The 15,664-nt window shown below is 41.9% G+C and overlaps 2 protein-coding genes and 1 long non-coding RNA gene across 5 annotated transcripts in view; all 3 read right to left on the minus strand.

The window, feature by feature from the left end:
* Window positions 1-5,327: 5,327 nt before the first annotated feature.
* On the minus strand, window positions 5,328-10,362 carry gpr141 (G protein-coupled receptor 141). The gene is made up of 5 exons (XM_079489205.1): window positions 10,303-10,362; window positions 8,368-8,502; window positions 7,043-7,163; window positions 6,473-6,869; window positions 5,328-6,224 (listed from the first exon to the last, which is right to left on the minus strand). Exons 2-5 carry the CDS (start codon window positions 8,498-8,500, stop codon window positions 5,958-5,960), a joined length of 918 nt encoding a protein of 305 aa, XP_079345331.1. The 5' UTR covers window positions 8,501-8,502; window positions 10,303-10,362; the 3' UTR covers window positions 5,328-5,957.
* Window positions 10,363-12,817: 2,455 nt separating this feature from the next.
* Window positions 12,818-15,664, minus strand: part of LOC306912662 — a 64,702-nt gene continuing 61,855 nt past the window's right edge. Inside the window, exon 2 of the long non-coding RNA XR_013788421.1 lies at window positions 12,818-13,500. This is a non-coding gene — a long non-coding RNA (uncharacterized lncRNA). The remainder of the gene's footprint in view (window positions 13,501-15,664) is intronic.
* pign (phosphatidylinositol glycan anchor biosynthesis, class N) overlaps window positions 12,818-15,664 on the minus strand; it is a 29,861-nt gene continuing 27,014 nt past the window's right edge. For 2 of the 3 annotated variants that reach the window (XR_013788419.1, XR_013788420.1), the window contains exons 29-30: window positions 13,677-15,648; window positions 12,818-13,605 (exon numbers count right to left, since the gene is read on the minus strand). Coding sequence is in view for 1 of the 3 variants with exons in the window: in XM_079489047.1 (XP_079345173.1) it covers window positions 15,525-15,648 (124 nt within the window). In the remaining 2 variants the exon portion in view is untranslated. Of the gene's footprint in view, window positions 15,649-15,664 lie in introns of all 3 variants that reach the window. The other variant, XM_079489047.1, reaches the window with a different exon arrangement.

The raw sequence follows: 15,664 nt of genomic DNA on the forward strand, positions 1-15,664 counted from the left end.
ACCAAAATGTGGAACGCCCTACCAACAGTCATTAAGACATGCAAATCCCTTGACTCCTTCAAAACCGCTCTCAAAGGGCACCTACGGACGGCTGCTATTCGAAACTGGCCTCCGTAAAATCTGAATCAATCAATCAAGCTTAAATTGGAATGCCAGAAAACAAGGGAAGGAATGCGTGGTCCTTGAGAGGTACTTGAAGAGACAAAGGAAAACCAAAGCAAACAATACATTGAGATCAATCAAATATTATTTGGCTCTCTCCGTTAATAGTCCAAAGACACGCTCTTTGAAGAGGATAAACCATTAGAAAAGTCATTTGGGTTTCACCCTATTATTATTATGGAACAAACATACAATAAGTCTTCCAAATACAAGAAGTGAACATATAGTTGAACTCCTTGAACAGCTTGACTGTAGAATTCTCTGCCCTACGCTCCTTTCTGTGTAAATACTGTATACCTTATTATTATTCTGATCTTTATTCCAGTGCGTTTTGTATTGTAGGCTATTTGTATTGCATTGTATTGTATTTTCTATCTAAAACATCTAGTTCCTTGACTATGATTGGCTTGTTTCCATTTAGTAGACATGGAAAAGACACTATAATCTACTTCAGTTTATTCAGTGTTTTTGTAGCTGAACGAGGGAAGGTGAGCGCTTGTTTTCCTTACAAGCCCCGGCTGAAGCCCTCCAGTCACTAGCCGTCCCACACAGCAAGTGACCGGGGGGCTTTGGGCGGGGCTTGTAAGGAAAACAAGTGCTCCCAATCCCTCACCAAATCATCTGTGCTGGATTCTCGGCTGCAAGGCTAAGTATAACTAAGCTAGCAGTTTAAAACGGGAAGGTCACAAAATTATGAATTTCTATAGAATATCTTGCGTGAGATTGAGCTAACAGTTACCGGTACGTTTTGTTTCTCTATGTATTTGTTTGAGAAACGTTGACATGTAACACACAGCCTGGCTGTACTGGCAGAGTAAACAGGCACTACTAGTCTCTGTCAGGATTCAGAAAGATGCTCTTCCTGGTAGCCGGGAAGTACTTTCTTGTAGACATTGTTTTTGTAGTGATTTATTAAGAATTAGAACTGATTTAATTTGGACGTGTCTATGATTTTCATGTTGCTATATTTGTAGCCATTTTAGAAAAGCAATGAGGCCACGTGATGTCTCAGATTACCTCTATTTTATAATGGCTGAGTGAGAGTGTCGGAGACACACCTTTCTTAACCCATTTACCGGTAGACACAGATTAAAAAAACTTTTTTTTTTACTTAAAATATTCAATACTTACATCACAAACTGGCCTTCTGATGTCAATATTTTCTATGCAAAATGCTCTAGTTGAGTGAAGGGATTACTTGCATTCAGAAACCAGGGAAGGAGATACTGAAGCAAAAAAATTATTGAGGAACCACTGGTCTAAATGAATCGCGTAATATTCATGAAATAATACGAACGTGATAACTAACAGTCCAACAAACTCACAAGAGAGCTTCAGAAATGCATCATGTCCACTGGCAAAGACAAACAAACATACATCTCAACCCGACATGTGACCAATGCAGATTCTCTAATAAACTATACGTTTGCTTAGCAACAGACAGCTCTGTGCGGGTCATAAAACAGAGAGCTAATAGGCTATCTGTGTGTGAAGCAGTCATAATTCCCCTGCTTCTATTTAAACTAGCTCGTTGTTCATGGTCACGCAGCATTAAATCTCTCAGGACAGACTCTGTTAACCCATTTTCAGCATTTTGACCTGAGATCAGATTCTAAAAATGTCTTCTACATCCTGACAGTTTTCTGAAAAAGCTATGTTTCTATGTCAGTCAGACCTACAAGCTCGTAGCGCGCCACTCGGTGGCGCGCTATGAGCTTGTAGATCTGCTATTTTTCAATAGCTAAAGCATAACATAATGCTAACACCAAAAGGGGTTCCCGCCCAAAATGGGTTAACAGCAGAAACCTGTCGACACCGCTGTCCTAAACATATAGCCTGATGTTGTTAGTATAGGAATAAACGCAGAAGCACCTTGGAAGGATGTTGACTATATGAAAGGGGAAAAGCCAAACAGAGTTACTGTTTCTACACCAAAAAAATAGGTGGGGCCCCCCAGAGGAAAAAATTAAACTATTGGAAAAACATGATAATACGACTTTGTTGGGCCAATTGTGTTCGTACGGATGCTCGACAAAGCCGAATGGCGAATGCACCACGATGGATTTGAACCCAAGACCTCTGTGGTGGTGGACAGCTACTTTACCACTTCTCCACCCGAGAGGTTTTGGACATACAAGGCTTCCGCAATGTCATACTGTATAAGCATTCTTTAAAGGGGAAACACCATGTTACTGCTAGGCGAGCTGTTTTCTGTACATCGCTATCAAACTATCCTGTACAGAGTGTGAATGGGTTCATCTTTACAGCGTGGCGGGTTTTACAAAGTGAGCCTAATCTTATCTGTTGTTCAAGCAAAAGCGCTGTCTGTAAGCAGAGCTAAGAACACTGTAATCTCACTTAACACTTGCTACAGGTGGGAAGAAATCCAATAGACTTGAACAACCCCACGAGCACCTTCCCATCCAATGACATGCCTGCCCGAGTTTGAAACCCAGCTGGAAGTGTGCTTGTTTGTGTGTGTGTGTGTAGGGGGGTGGGGTACCACCCAATTACCACCAGAATACAACAACACATACATTCGGCACCTATAGTGTCAACAAAACTACCCACGTGACAGGCAACCTTCAACAAAGACACACCAATAACACAAGCCCATAGATCCTGTATACATCACAACAACTATAATAAACCCCTCTCCACACACCTTGCCTTGCAGGATTTTGTGCCTACCTCTCTCTGTGTGTCCGTCTGTGACGTGCATTTAAAAATCCACATGTGCCCCCGGTGCTGCCTGCCAGTGCCTGTGGAGGTGTTGCCCCAGCCTCTCACACGCGGGGCAGCTCGGAGAGCAGCCTATGTGGCTTATAATTCATGGAGCGACACATTGGAGAATGGCGCCGCCATAGTCCTGTCATTTAATACCATCGATTTACTAAACAAACTCAAAATAGGGTGGGGGAGGTTAAACAGTAACTCGGGTGCCATAAAATCTAAAAGCAAAAGGATCAGCCAGGGTGTGTTTTTGTATGTGTGTGTGTATGTATGTGTGTGCGTGCACTACAACTGAGAGTATAACCGAGGGCGGCAGGTAAGGGATTCAATGGGTCTGAGGTAATGTTTCACAAAACAATAGTGACATAGTAACGATTTGAGACATGTATTCCACTGGGCTGTACTGCAGGCTTTTAACACTAAGTACACAGATCAGTGAAGTGTTCTGCAAACACACCGAGGTGAAGATGCTGTTTTGAGTCTTTTTCAGGTTGCCTGAAAATAGAACCATGTTGGATAAACAGAAAATAAACAATAAGAGCATGTAGTCATTGCTATATAGGCTGAGGTCCGTGTTGCGTTTAGAAAAGACCACTAGGCGGCAATCATGACATTTCATTTACTGTACAAATTCACAGAATGCACATTACCATTGGTTCTCTTCTTACTGTACACCAGAGGTTCTCAAAGTGGGGTCCGGGGACCCCCAGGGGTCCTTGAGCGGGGTTTCCAGGAGATCCCAAGCAAAATAAGTTAATATAGCATCACAATCAGTTTAACCGGTTTAAACACATAATACAAATTACGTTGGCTATTTGAAAATAGTTGATCTACAAGATCACAATGTGCAAAAAAAAAAGAAAAAAAAATGTGATACATTAAATACAAATACATTAATTTGGGGGTCCTTGACATGAAAACATTTGAGAGCCACTGCTGTAAACACACACACACACACGCACGCACGCGCACACACACACACACACTCACTCACTCACTCACTCACTCACTCACTCACTCACTCACTCACTCACTCACTCACTCACTCACTCACTCACTCACTCACTCACAAATAATAATAATAATAATACATTTAATTTGTAATGCACTTTACATTTGAAGCAAATCTCAAAGTGCTACATACATCAAGAAAACAAAGCAGAATATTCAAAAGTAGAATAAAAACAGTTATTGCAGTTTGCGCCCGGAGTCTTTGGATTCCTTAAAAGCTCGTTGGGAGGGGGACATAGGAGAGGAGATAACTGAGGAGGTTTGGGATACAATTCTACATCGGGTACATGGGTCCTCTATTTGTGCGAGGCATGCTCTTATTCAATGTAAATTACTACACCGGTCCGTGTCTACTACACCAAGGCCAGGTTGTCTAGAATTTATAATGATGTGTCTCCTGAGTGTGATAGATGTCGGCAAGCTCCTGCAGACCTCATCCATACGTTCTGGCTCTGCCCTTCTCTACACAAATATTGGACAGATATCTTTAATTCCTTATCAACGATAGTCGGGCAAAGAGTGGAGCCCACACCTTTGGGGGCTCCGTTTGGTGTTTTCCCCTCGGTACCATCACTCTCTAAACCAGAGAGGGATGTTTTGGCTTTTGTCACTCTGTTAGCTACAGTTGGGTGCCACCGATATTGTCCCTTATCATTTGACCCATTTAGGCCTGACCTCAAAATTTTAAAAGATCCTTCTAAATCCTCCAGTTTTCTGAAATAAATATTTTCACTATTTTTCAATAGCTAAATTATAACAATGTTTAAAACACCAAAAGGGGTTCCCGCCCAAAATGGGTTAACTGTCCTTTTGCGCAGATCACGCAAACCTCAGCTCACTGGATTAGGGACACCTTGTACTGTGTAAAACTGGAGAAGATTAGACTCTCCTTAAATGGTTCTTCCGATAAGTTTGGGAGGATATGGGGTCCATTCTTTCAATTCATTCAGAATTTGCTTGAGGATGTGTGAGGTCTGCTGGACTTTTGATTTAAAAGTAGCCTACCGGTATACTGTGATTGGATTGCTGTGATGTAATGCGGATTATGGATGTATCGTGTATTTATGATTGTTTATAGGATGTTGTGTACTGTTTTGTCTGTTTTTGTCTGCCTTTTATTTTTCAACTTTCATTGATCCTGTATTTAAGGTTTGTTTGTCTTGTTTTCTGTTGTCCTTTTTCTTTGGGGTGAAAATTCAATGTGTTTATTCTTGTACTTTGTACTTGTGGGGTTTGTTAAGAGAAGCTGTTAATGCCACCATTTATTATTTTTCAACTCCAGTATTTCATTAATGCTTCTGTGAAAAAAACAATAAACAAAGTTATAATAAAAAAAAAACGGTTATTGCATTTCGATCAGTGGTCGCCTATACACAGCTTAAGGTTATAAAAAGCACACAGGGCATCTAAAGGTCCATCTATGCAAATACCTTGTTAAAAAGGAAAGTCTTTAGTCCCCTTTTAAAAGCGTCCACAGACTGTGGTGCTCTCAGGTGGTCGGGGAGGGCATTCCACAGCCGAGGAGCAGCTGAACAGAAGGCCCCATAGTGTGGAGATTAGTCTTTTTGCCTTTGAGTGAGTGAGAATTTCCATAGCGGAGGGAGCGGGTGGTTGGTTCAATGAGTTCCTTTAAATAGGAAGTGGCGTTTCTGTGGATGCACTGCCGGGTGAGGCGGCAGGCATTGTATTCTATCCTGAAGGAGACGGGAAGCCAGTGTATAGGCCTGTAGGGAATGGAGTATGGGTGTGTCTATGTGATATGTTTGTATTTCCTTCCCACACTCATCAGGATCCTAGCAGCACTGTTCTGGATGTATTGGAGCTTCTGGATGCTCTTGCTAGGGATCCCGATGAGAAGTGCGTTGCAGTAGTCAAGCCTTTAGGAGACAAAGGCGCGAACGGGTTTTTCGGCATCTCTGGCAGGGTGAGTGTGGGACGGAGTCTGGCTATGTTTCTGAGGTGAAAGAATGAGGTTTTGCACTCACTCACTCACTCACTCACTCACTCACTCACTCACTCACTCACTCACTCACTCACTCACTCACTCATACTCAGTCGCAGCATGTGAGGCACCTGACCCGCATGACCCTAACGAAGGTGAACATGTCGACGCAGTTCAGAGTGGTGAGGCTCAGAAACACCTCGTTGATGCCCGTCAGCTGGGCAGAGTATTCTTTGTTGTTGACATATTCTATGTAGTGCAGGCGGAACATGGCGTAGGGCAGGAAGCACACCACCATGACCAGCACAAACAGGGAGGACTTCACCTGCCTCCAGAACTCCTGGTCATTCCTCCAGTCCCTGACGTTCTTCCACACCTGAGAGTCATTAGAGAACAAACATTAGCCTTCACTGACGTCCATTTCATGTACAGCATGTATCTGCGGTGAGCAAGGAGAGAAAGAAAAGAAAAACAGAAACATGTCGAGGATGGGCAAACACGCACGCACGCATGCACACACACACACATATGCATGTATGTTTTCTATCTGTGGCAACACTAAATGGCCGCCAGTGATATATACAAATACAGTAGCAGCATGAGATTACACACTAAAGGCATTACCTTCACCTGCACCACCGTCTGCAAGGCCACCAGCACCAGAGTGGCCCCGATGATCAGCAGGCTCATAAAATAGTTGAACACCTTGGTGCCAATTTCCATTTCGATCCAGGTCTGAAAATGAAAACACTCTGAGTTGTCCTGGTGGAGTATGGCGTACTTGAAATAGAGGACGCACGGCACCGCGATGAGCACGATGAGCCACACGAGTACGCAGGCGATGGCCGTGTGACAGCTCCGGCCGATCGCCACCGGGGTCTTGCGGAAGTTCTGCAGGCGTGTGACGACGATGATGACGTAGAAGATGAAGGACATGTACATGTGGATGAAGATCATGCTGCTCACGATCTTGCACAAGGTGATTGTCAGGCACCACCGATGCACGGCATAATAGTATATCCTGAAATTATTATTTAAACAGGTTCAAAACTAACATGGTTACGAACAACACATGCAGCAGTTGACAATTTTTTTTTAAATAGTGTAAAATAGTATAATATTGCAAATAGTCTCTATGCTAAATTCCCCCGCCCCCAAGTGATAAACTCAGATATAGGTTCAGATCCTCATTACCTGAAAGGCACGGTAAGTAAGAAGATGAAGTGAGCAAAGACGAGGTTGATAACGGCGAGGATGGTGGCGGAACCCTTCCGAGAGCTGATAGTGTAGATCATCTGCCACATCTGGCTCAGCCCTGTGAAAAAAATCTAATGTTCAGTTAAGAAACATATTTTCATTCCTGTCAGCGTTAACGGAAGTAGGCCTACTAGTACGACTACACAAACGTTGCACCTATTAGTGAGAGAGCCAATGCTGGAAGTTGTTTTCCTGGAAATAAATTAACCAAACACTTAATGTCCCTGTAAACTATAAAGTTAAATCAATAATACAGTAATGGTCTCATTGGTCTGGACCTCTTATAAGACATCACATTCAGTATCAGTAGCACTATCAGTTAAAGCTTTATTCATAGGAAAATACAGGACCCTTAAATTATCAGGATTTGATTGATTCTGATTCAATTCCTTCATTTGTATGGGTAGGCGGTATAGAGTGTCGCAGTCCCGCCCCCTTTCATGACAACGCCAGGCCCAGGAAATGATTCCCAATGCATTTTTCCCATAGACATTTCAATATTTCAATATTTATTTAAAGTCGGTTACGCCGCGGACAAAGCCAACTCGAGTCGTGACAACTCATGACAACGAACACAATATTTTGGATTTTTTTCTTCTTTCTAATTATTTGTTCGGCCCAAAAAATTGTGTTTGTTGTCATGATTTGTCACGACAAGAGTTGGCTTTGTCCGCGGCGTAACCGTCTTTAAATAAATACTTTTTGAAATGTCTATGAGGAAAATGAACGGAGAATCATTTCCTGGGCCCTGGTAGGGGGCGGGACTGCGACACCCTGAATTTTTTATCTGGTTCCTACCTGGAACTTAAAGGACCACTTTTCAACATCTCTTCATATAATTGGTCCTCACTAATGTTCATGATAAAACACCACCATTTCTTCCTACTCAGTCTGTGTCTCATAGGAGGGCTATGGGCAGTTCGGACACCCGTCCACCAGTGACATCATCATTAGGCAGATTTTTTTTAAAACAATATTTGTTTTAAAATATATTTAGATTTTTATTATCGTGAGAACGATGGCTTCAACTTTTGCATTGCACCTTTTCAGGAAAAGAAAGCCTGCCGTTTCTATTAGCTTGGATTCCCCGTCGATGGTGTCACTGGTGGACGGGTTTCTGACCTGCCCACAGCCCTCCTATGAGACACAGACTGAGTAGGAAAAAATGGTGGTATTTTATCATGAACATTAGTTAGGACCAATTATAGGAAGAGAAGTTGAAAAGTGGTGAAGTGGTCCTTTAATGTGGACACCCGACCTACCTATGACGCCGATGCTCAGAACCACACAGTTAACGGCCAGGATGACCCGGTGGTTCTCAACGGGGTTCAACTCGTGCTGAGTTGTCGAGATGTTGCTCATGTTGAGGCAGTTCTGGGTCGTGGTCGCAGCCATGTCTGTGTGCAGGGTTAGAGAGGCAGGGGCTGAAATCCTGTAAGAGGGCACTTTTGGACAAATTATAGCGAAAATAGCTGATCTACAAGCTCTCAACGCGGCGCGCTCCGACGCGTTGCGAGCTTGTAGATCAGCTATTTTCTGGGCGCAACCCAGCACTCTTTGGGCAGTATTATGCATGTCTTAAGTACCAGGTCTTATTACTTAACTTAAGACCTGGAGGCGTGATCAATGCCATTTGGCTATTCTGGGTGGCAAAACAGCATTGACCACGCCTCCAGGTCTTAAGTTAAGTCATAAGACCTGGTACTTAAGTCACGCATAATACTGCCCTTCATCTCCTGGAGATGCAGGTTACGACATGGATTTCTAAACAAATTTGTTCAACGCAGAATTCTGCGTTCCAAGTTCAGGATAGACTTCGGAAAAAAAGGCAATTCTCCTGAATGCTCGGAAAGGAGAGGAGGGGCATTTGCATTACTTTCACCATAGTAAATGCTGCGTTCGTGGTCGGGAAAGGGCAGTTACAGACGGGTAAAAGGGCAGGGGCTGAAGCCCTCTTTGATGTCTATATGTGACCAGGTCTAGCAAAATGGTCCTCATCTCGCCTATAATGAAAAGGCAGAAAATCTAAAATAAACTTGATTTTTTTTTTTTGTGATTTTCAATTTTTTTTCATATTAACACAGTTTGAATGTTGAAGAAGGTTTTCATTCCAACAGATTATTGATTTGGGCAAATTAAATGTATACATTTATAAGTCAAAGTAGGCTAGCCAGCTCTAGGTGTTGAAATGTTGTGAACATTCAAAGGGGATTTTCTCAGCTTTGGGTAAAACGGCACAATCATTTTAAAATGGTCATATCTCATTCAAATATTTTCCATTTCATTGAATGATACATCATATGAAAGCTTACATTCTGTACTTTAATAATCTGTAAAAAACTGAAAAATTACTCTGGTCGAGATGAGGGCCTATTTGCCAGACCCGGTCACATATGTGTGCACGTCCCTGTCTGTGTGATGATGCGTAGCCTGGCCAGTCGGGCAGGCAAACTGGGAATGAACATGTAGATGGAAAGGAAGATAGTGAGAGAGTAAGAGCGGGAAAAGAAAGAAAGAAATGGTTGAAAATAACAACGATATGTCAGCATGTGTAAATGTACGCATATATCCTTTCCCGTATTTTATCCTCCATCCTCTGTATTAAAAAGAGCCATTTTGAAAATCCGCCGTGTGTGTGTGTGTGTGTGTGCGTGTGTGCGTGTTACTAGTTTTCCAAAACAGGTTATACAAAGACACATTATACAGACCAATTCACAGATTCAAAGAAAACTGGAGTAGCCTATTACACAGTTTCTGTAATGTTGGAGAATGTTATTCTAATTCTTTCTAGATGCTGTTCACAGTTCATTCCCTGAGATAATGAGGATTTTGCTGTAAACCATTGGTTCTCAAAGTGGCCTCTGCAAGGTTCCTTGAGGCTGTTTCCAAATGGACCTTTACAGGTCTGTCTCATTTGTACATTCTCATGACTTATGGGGGTCCTTGAAATACATAAATACAAGTTTGAGAACCAATTTACAATTTAGGCACAGCAGGCGCTCTTATCCAGAGCGAATAAGCAAGGTAAACACATCTAATGCAGACAGACAGTGTAGTGCCTCGATCGGTAAACTAGGATCACAGGTAAACCAAGAACCTAGCATTCACTCTAAACAATATCAACATCATAATCTGTAAATTGAAACTATAAAGCATTCCAGGTCTAAATAGCATTTCAACTACTGCTGTAAACATACCTTTTTGTTGAAGGAACACCGTGAAGTTGCTGGGTGCCAACCAAAGACGCACGTATGCCACTACACATATCTTACAGTCAGAAAACAGGAAAGTTGCAGCTTCCACAATGCATTGCGTTTGAGCGGATGTCATATAAGGATGCGTGTGTATCAATGTGTTTTCTGTATGTCAACAACCTACTGTACGATGAGTGTTCCTTTTTTTACCTAGCTTATTGCATGAGTTTGTTTCACAACAGGATAATATACACAGCTTTGGTTGAGACTGAAGACCACAGAGCTGGGCGGTGCTTCCTCCTTCTTGTAAAGTGTCTCCACACCAGGGAAATGAACGTTGACGGTAACCCATTCTGACCCGAGATCAGATTCTAAAAATGTCTTCTACATCCTGACAGTTTTCTGAAAAAGCTATGTTTCTATGTCAGTCGTTCTTTCGATTTTTCAAAAATAGCAGACCTACAAGCTCGTAGCGCGCCACTCGGTGGCGCGCTATGAGCTTGTAGGTCTGCTAGACCCGAGATCAGATTCTAAAAATGTCCTCTACATCCTGACAGTTTTCTGAAAAAGCCATGTTTCTATGTCAGTCGTTCTTTCGATTTTTCAAAAATAGCAGACCTACAAGCTCGTAGCGCGCCACTCGGTGGCGCGCTACGAGCTTGTATATCTGCTATTTTTCAATAGCTAAAGCATAACATAATGCTAACACCAAGAGGGGTTCCCAGTTCCCACCCAAAATGGGTTAACCAACAGAAAGGCTTGTGAGATCAATATTCACTAGGGGGTTCTCTGGAGCCAGTTGCACCGCTGTTAAGTTCATGCGCATTTGTAGCATATGGGTCGCGAAATTTCCTATTTTGTTTATAATTATTTCAAAAGACATTTCAAAACAAAAGGACTTGCACATGCGCACGCACGCACGCACGCACGCACGCACACACACACACACACACACACACAATTACAATTTAGGCATTTAGCAGACTCTCTTAATCCAGAGCGATTTACATTAGGCATTAGGAAATTTCCTATTTTGTTTATAATTATTTTATTTCAAAAGACCTTTCAAAACAAAAGGACTTGCACATGCGCACGCACGCACGCACGCACGCACACACACACACACACACACACACACACACACACACACACATACATACACACACACACACACACACACACACACACACACACACACACACACACACACACACACAAATTTGGTGTCTCCCCAGGACCCAAAATAGCAGATCTCCAAGCTGTACGTGTAAACGTGCTGTACGTGCTAACTGTGCTCCCTAGCTGCTGTGCTCATGGATCAGTTCACCACAGACAGTGAAAGAGGATGTGGTGTTAATGTTGAAAAGTCCAGGGTAGACCGTACGTTGCTCATTACTTTGTTGTTTAAGGTTGTCATGGCTACGATGGGCTCAAAAACTAAGAGGAACTAAAGTGGTGAAAGACTTACACACCACAATGTTTTTTAAGGATGACTTCTTAGAGTCGACAGAGACTAGAACAAATATTTTGTTTATTTATTTTTTACGTACTCAACCACGTGCTAAAGTGCTCAAAGTGAATAAGTGATAGTGTCACGGTCCGCTTCTTTGCCCTTGGATTTGTGTTTATTAGTTTTTTAACCCCACCCCCTTTTCCCCTCACTGTAGGCATATATGTTTTCTTCCCCCTTTTTACCTCCTTTTATGATTTCCTGTTTTGTTTTGTTATATAGAAGTGTATGTACGTCTCTAAATGTTCTGATGAATTGAAAATGGTGGACCCTAACAAGTGAAATGCTTTATGGTGTCGTCCACAGTTAACAGTTTTTGTATTGAGTTGTGCTTGAAATGTACATTCGGGATACATACTGTACAATAAATACTTCAATCAATCAAACTATTATTCTTTAATTTTCCTAGCTCTACAGTTAGCTCATAACATTAGCCGCTGTTGTCAGCCGCTCCTCTCCGCGTTGCAGTGACTTTGCAGTAGGGGGTCAGACTCCCATTGGCTTAGGGGTTCATGACTTAACCTGATGCCCGGCCACAAAACGGCCTGGCCAATCAGCAGCAGCTAGAGGCTGGATAGCTGCTGCTGATTGGCCAGGCCGTTTGGTGGCCGGAGCATCAAGTCTGCCTGAGAGTTCCCAGATGGGAGCAGGAGGGGGGAACCCAGTGTACTCTCTGCTGCCCCATCTGGCGGAGTCAGGTTAATCATGACTAGGTCGCTAATAAAAACAGACCTGTTGTATGTCAGGTTTCACCTGCCAAAAAAATCTAATACTTTTTTAATACTTCAACTAACATGCACAAGGAGAGAATAAGTTAGTGTTTGTGTGTCAGTACTAGTAAGTTCAGTAGTGTGGGACACAATGTACTGTACATACATACGGACAATTTGTTGGCTGGGATTGTTTCAAGCTGGCTGACCACCAGAGTCCCGACAAATATCTCTAAAACTATCAAATATCCTGGTTTTTAGTGGAAAGTATAGCCACAAACAATACAAATCACTACAGAGCAAAATCATTTATTGAACCAACAAATTCAGCTCATCAACAACGTTCTGAATAGACAACAATTTTCAAGGACAAACCCATACAAACATGTATTTGTTGCTCTCTGGAATAAACCTTGTAGCCTATCTATATTTCAAGTTTGTATGTTTTTTTTCATAAATGAATGCCCTACTTTGACACAAAAGTAGAAAAAAATAGCAACTTTTTATTTTGTCATCTTTAAAGTGAAAGTGGTTTAAGTGTGTCTGTCCGTTTTTCTTTTATAAATATTGAACAGTGCAAAGTATTAACAAGAGCTTGTGACTAAATACATTAGATCCCATTGGAAGGAACACAGTTTTGTTTTTGAGTGGTGCAACCACTCCAAGGAACAGCAATGTCCGTGTTAACCTACCTTCATGTGTCCGTTCACCTACCTACGTATGTGACTATGAGCACCAGTACCAATGAGTACCAAAAGTGGCGCTGTTGTGCCAGAAACAGAGAGAGAGAGATAGTGCTGCACTGTTGCCTGCTAATGAGAGACAGAGAGAGAGAGAGAGAGAGAGAGGGGGTAGTTGCACCACTCAGTTCACACGGGTGTGATTTTTCCTTTTCTAAACAGTTTTGGACATACAAGGTTTCAGGCCGGCAGCGACGTTAGCATTATAAAACACATCCCTTTTTCTAGCTTAAATTCTGACCTGAGATTAGATTCTAAAAATGTCTTCTACATCCTGACAGTTTTCTGAAAAAGCTGTTTCTGTGTCAGTCGTTCTTCGATTAAAAAAAAATAGCAGACCTACAAGCTCGTAGCGCGCCACTCGGTGGCGCGCTATGAGCTTGTAGATCTGCTATTTTTCAATAGCTAAAGCATAACATGATGCTAACACCAAAAGGGGTTCCCGCCCAAAATGGGTTAAGAAGATTAAACTTTTTGGCAGCTACTACACCACCCTCTGACATGTATTGTGACTTACTAAAACCACCTTTTCTTTGGTGAATGTTTAGCACTCTTCGACTATGGGATAAAATATACGGTTAAATATTCAAGTATTTACCGTCTATATGCACACACATACTTCATCCTAAAAACCCTTTCATACTGTAAATGAGTCAGATGACATTCAAATGGTTAAATAAATACTGTTGTTTGACACGCGTACACTACACATGCACACACACGCACACACGCACGCATGCACGCACGCACTATTGTCGAGACTTTTCCAACAGGGATTTCAACGGTTAGCTGGGTTATGGGTAGCCGTTTATAAAAATGAAAATAAAAACTTCTGCTATTGGCTTATTGGTTAATTTGCATAATAATAAATACACATTTCACAAAAGAGGACGATGACAAATGTGCATGTATACAACAGTAGCAGGAGCAGCATGATAAACCAGTGATTCTCAAACGTTTCATGTCAAGGAAACCCCCATATTAAAGGACCACTTCACCACTTTTCAACCTATCTTCATATACTAGTCCTCACTAATAAACATAATAAAATGGCTACCATTTTTTTCTACTCGGTCTGTGTCTCATAGGAGGACTGTGGGCAGTTCAGAAACCCGTCCACCAGTGACATCATCGATGGGGAATCCAAGCTATTAGAAACTGCAGGCTTTCTAGTACTGAAAAGTTGCAATGCGAAAATGGAAGCCATCGTTGATGATAATAAAAATCTAAACATTTTTGTAAAAATACATTGTTTAAAAATAATCTGCCTAACGATGATGTCACTGGTTTCTGAACTGCACACAGTCCTGCTATGAGAAGCAGACTGAGTAGAAAAAAATGTTGCCATTTTATCATGTTTATTAGTGAGGACCAATTATATGAAGATGGGTTGAAAAGTGGTGAAGTGGTCCTTTAAGTGAATATGTATTTGGCCACGGACTCTATGGTTGTGTAAAATGTTTCAAAAATATAAAATATAACAACCGATGTATATAGATTCATTCACAGAGTATGTGTATTTATTATTAAAAAATAAATAAATTCATATTTCTAAATTAACCAAATAATGTCAGTTTAAAACTATCCGTCAGTGATATCCCTAGTCTGTAATATCTGTCCAAATCACTGTATTCTTAGGCCCCGTTTAGACTGCAGTCACATCCAGTCACATCTAATTAAAATCTGATTTATTTCTCAAATCTGATCTTTTGTCCCAACCGTTCAGTCACACTGCATTTGCAAGTGACCAGATCGGATCTGTCACTGATCTGTGTTCAGACTGGTAGCCAAATCCAGCCTGAATCAGATCTGTGCCACATCCAGATTGGATGGTTTAAATAAGGTTTAAATAAGTTTGAACACAAACAAGTCACATCCGTCCGATTTAGATAAAGTTACTGCATTCAGACTGAGACGGATCGCCTGAAATCAGCTTTGAAACCACCTCTGAATGTGTCTCAAGTCGCATTTGTAAAAATCAGATTCCATGTCACTTGTTTGAGTCTTTAGACTTATTTAAACAAATCAGATTCAATTGTTTTTGGATGTGGCACAAATCTGATTCAGGCTGGATTTGGCTGCCAGTAAATGGGGCCTTATACTTGTATACACTGAACCTGGAGATACGCCTTATCTGTATTTGTATGGCAAATTACAAATAAAACTACATCATACACACACACACACACTGTACACACGCACGCACACACACACACACACACCCACGCGCACACACACACACGCACACGCACACAGAGAGCAGGCTCAGCGGTAGTGCATCTTGCGTGTGTTCCACAGAGTGAGTCTGCAGGAGGTGAGGACGTGTGTGAGCAGGCTCAGCACCATCAGGAAGATCGTCATGGACATCACTATCACATAGTGACTGATGCTGGAGAAGAGACAAC

Source organism: Electrona antarctica, assembly GCF_951216825.1.
Source record: "Electrona antarctica genome assembly, chromosome: 20".
Taxonomy (NCBI): domain Eukaryota; kingdom Metazoa; phylum Chordata; class Actinopteri; order Myctophiformes; family Myctophidae; genus Electrona; species Electrona antarctica.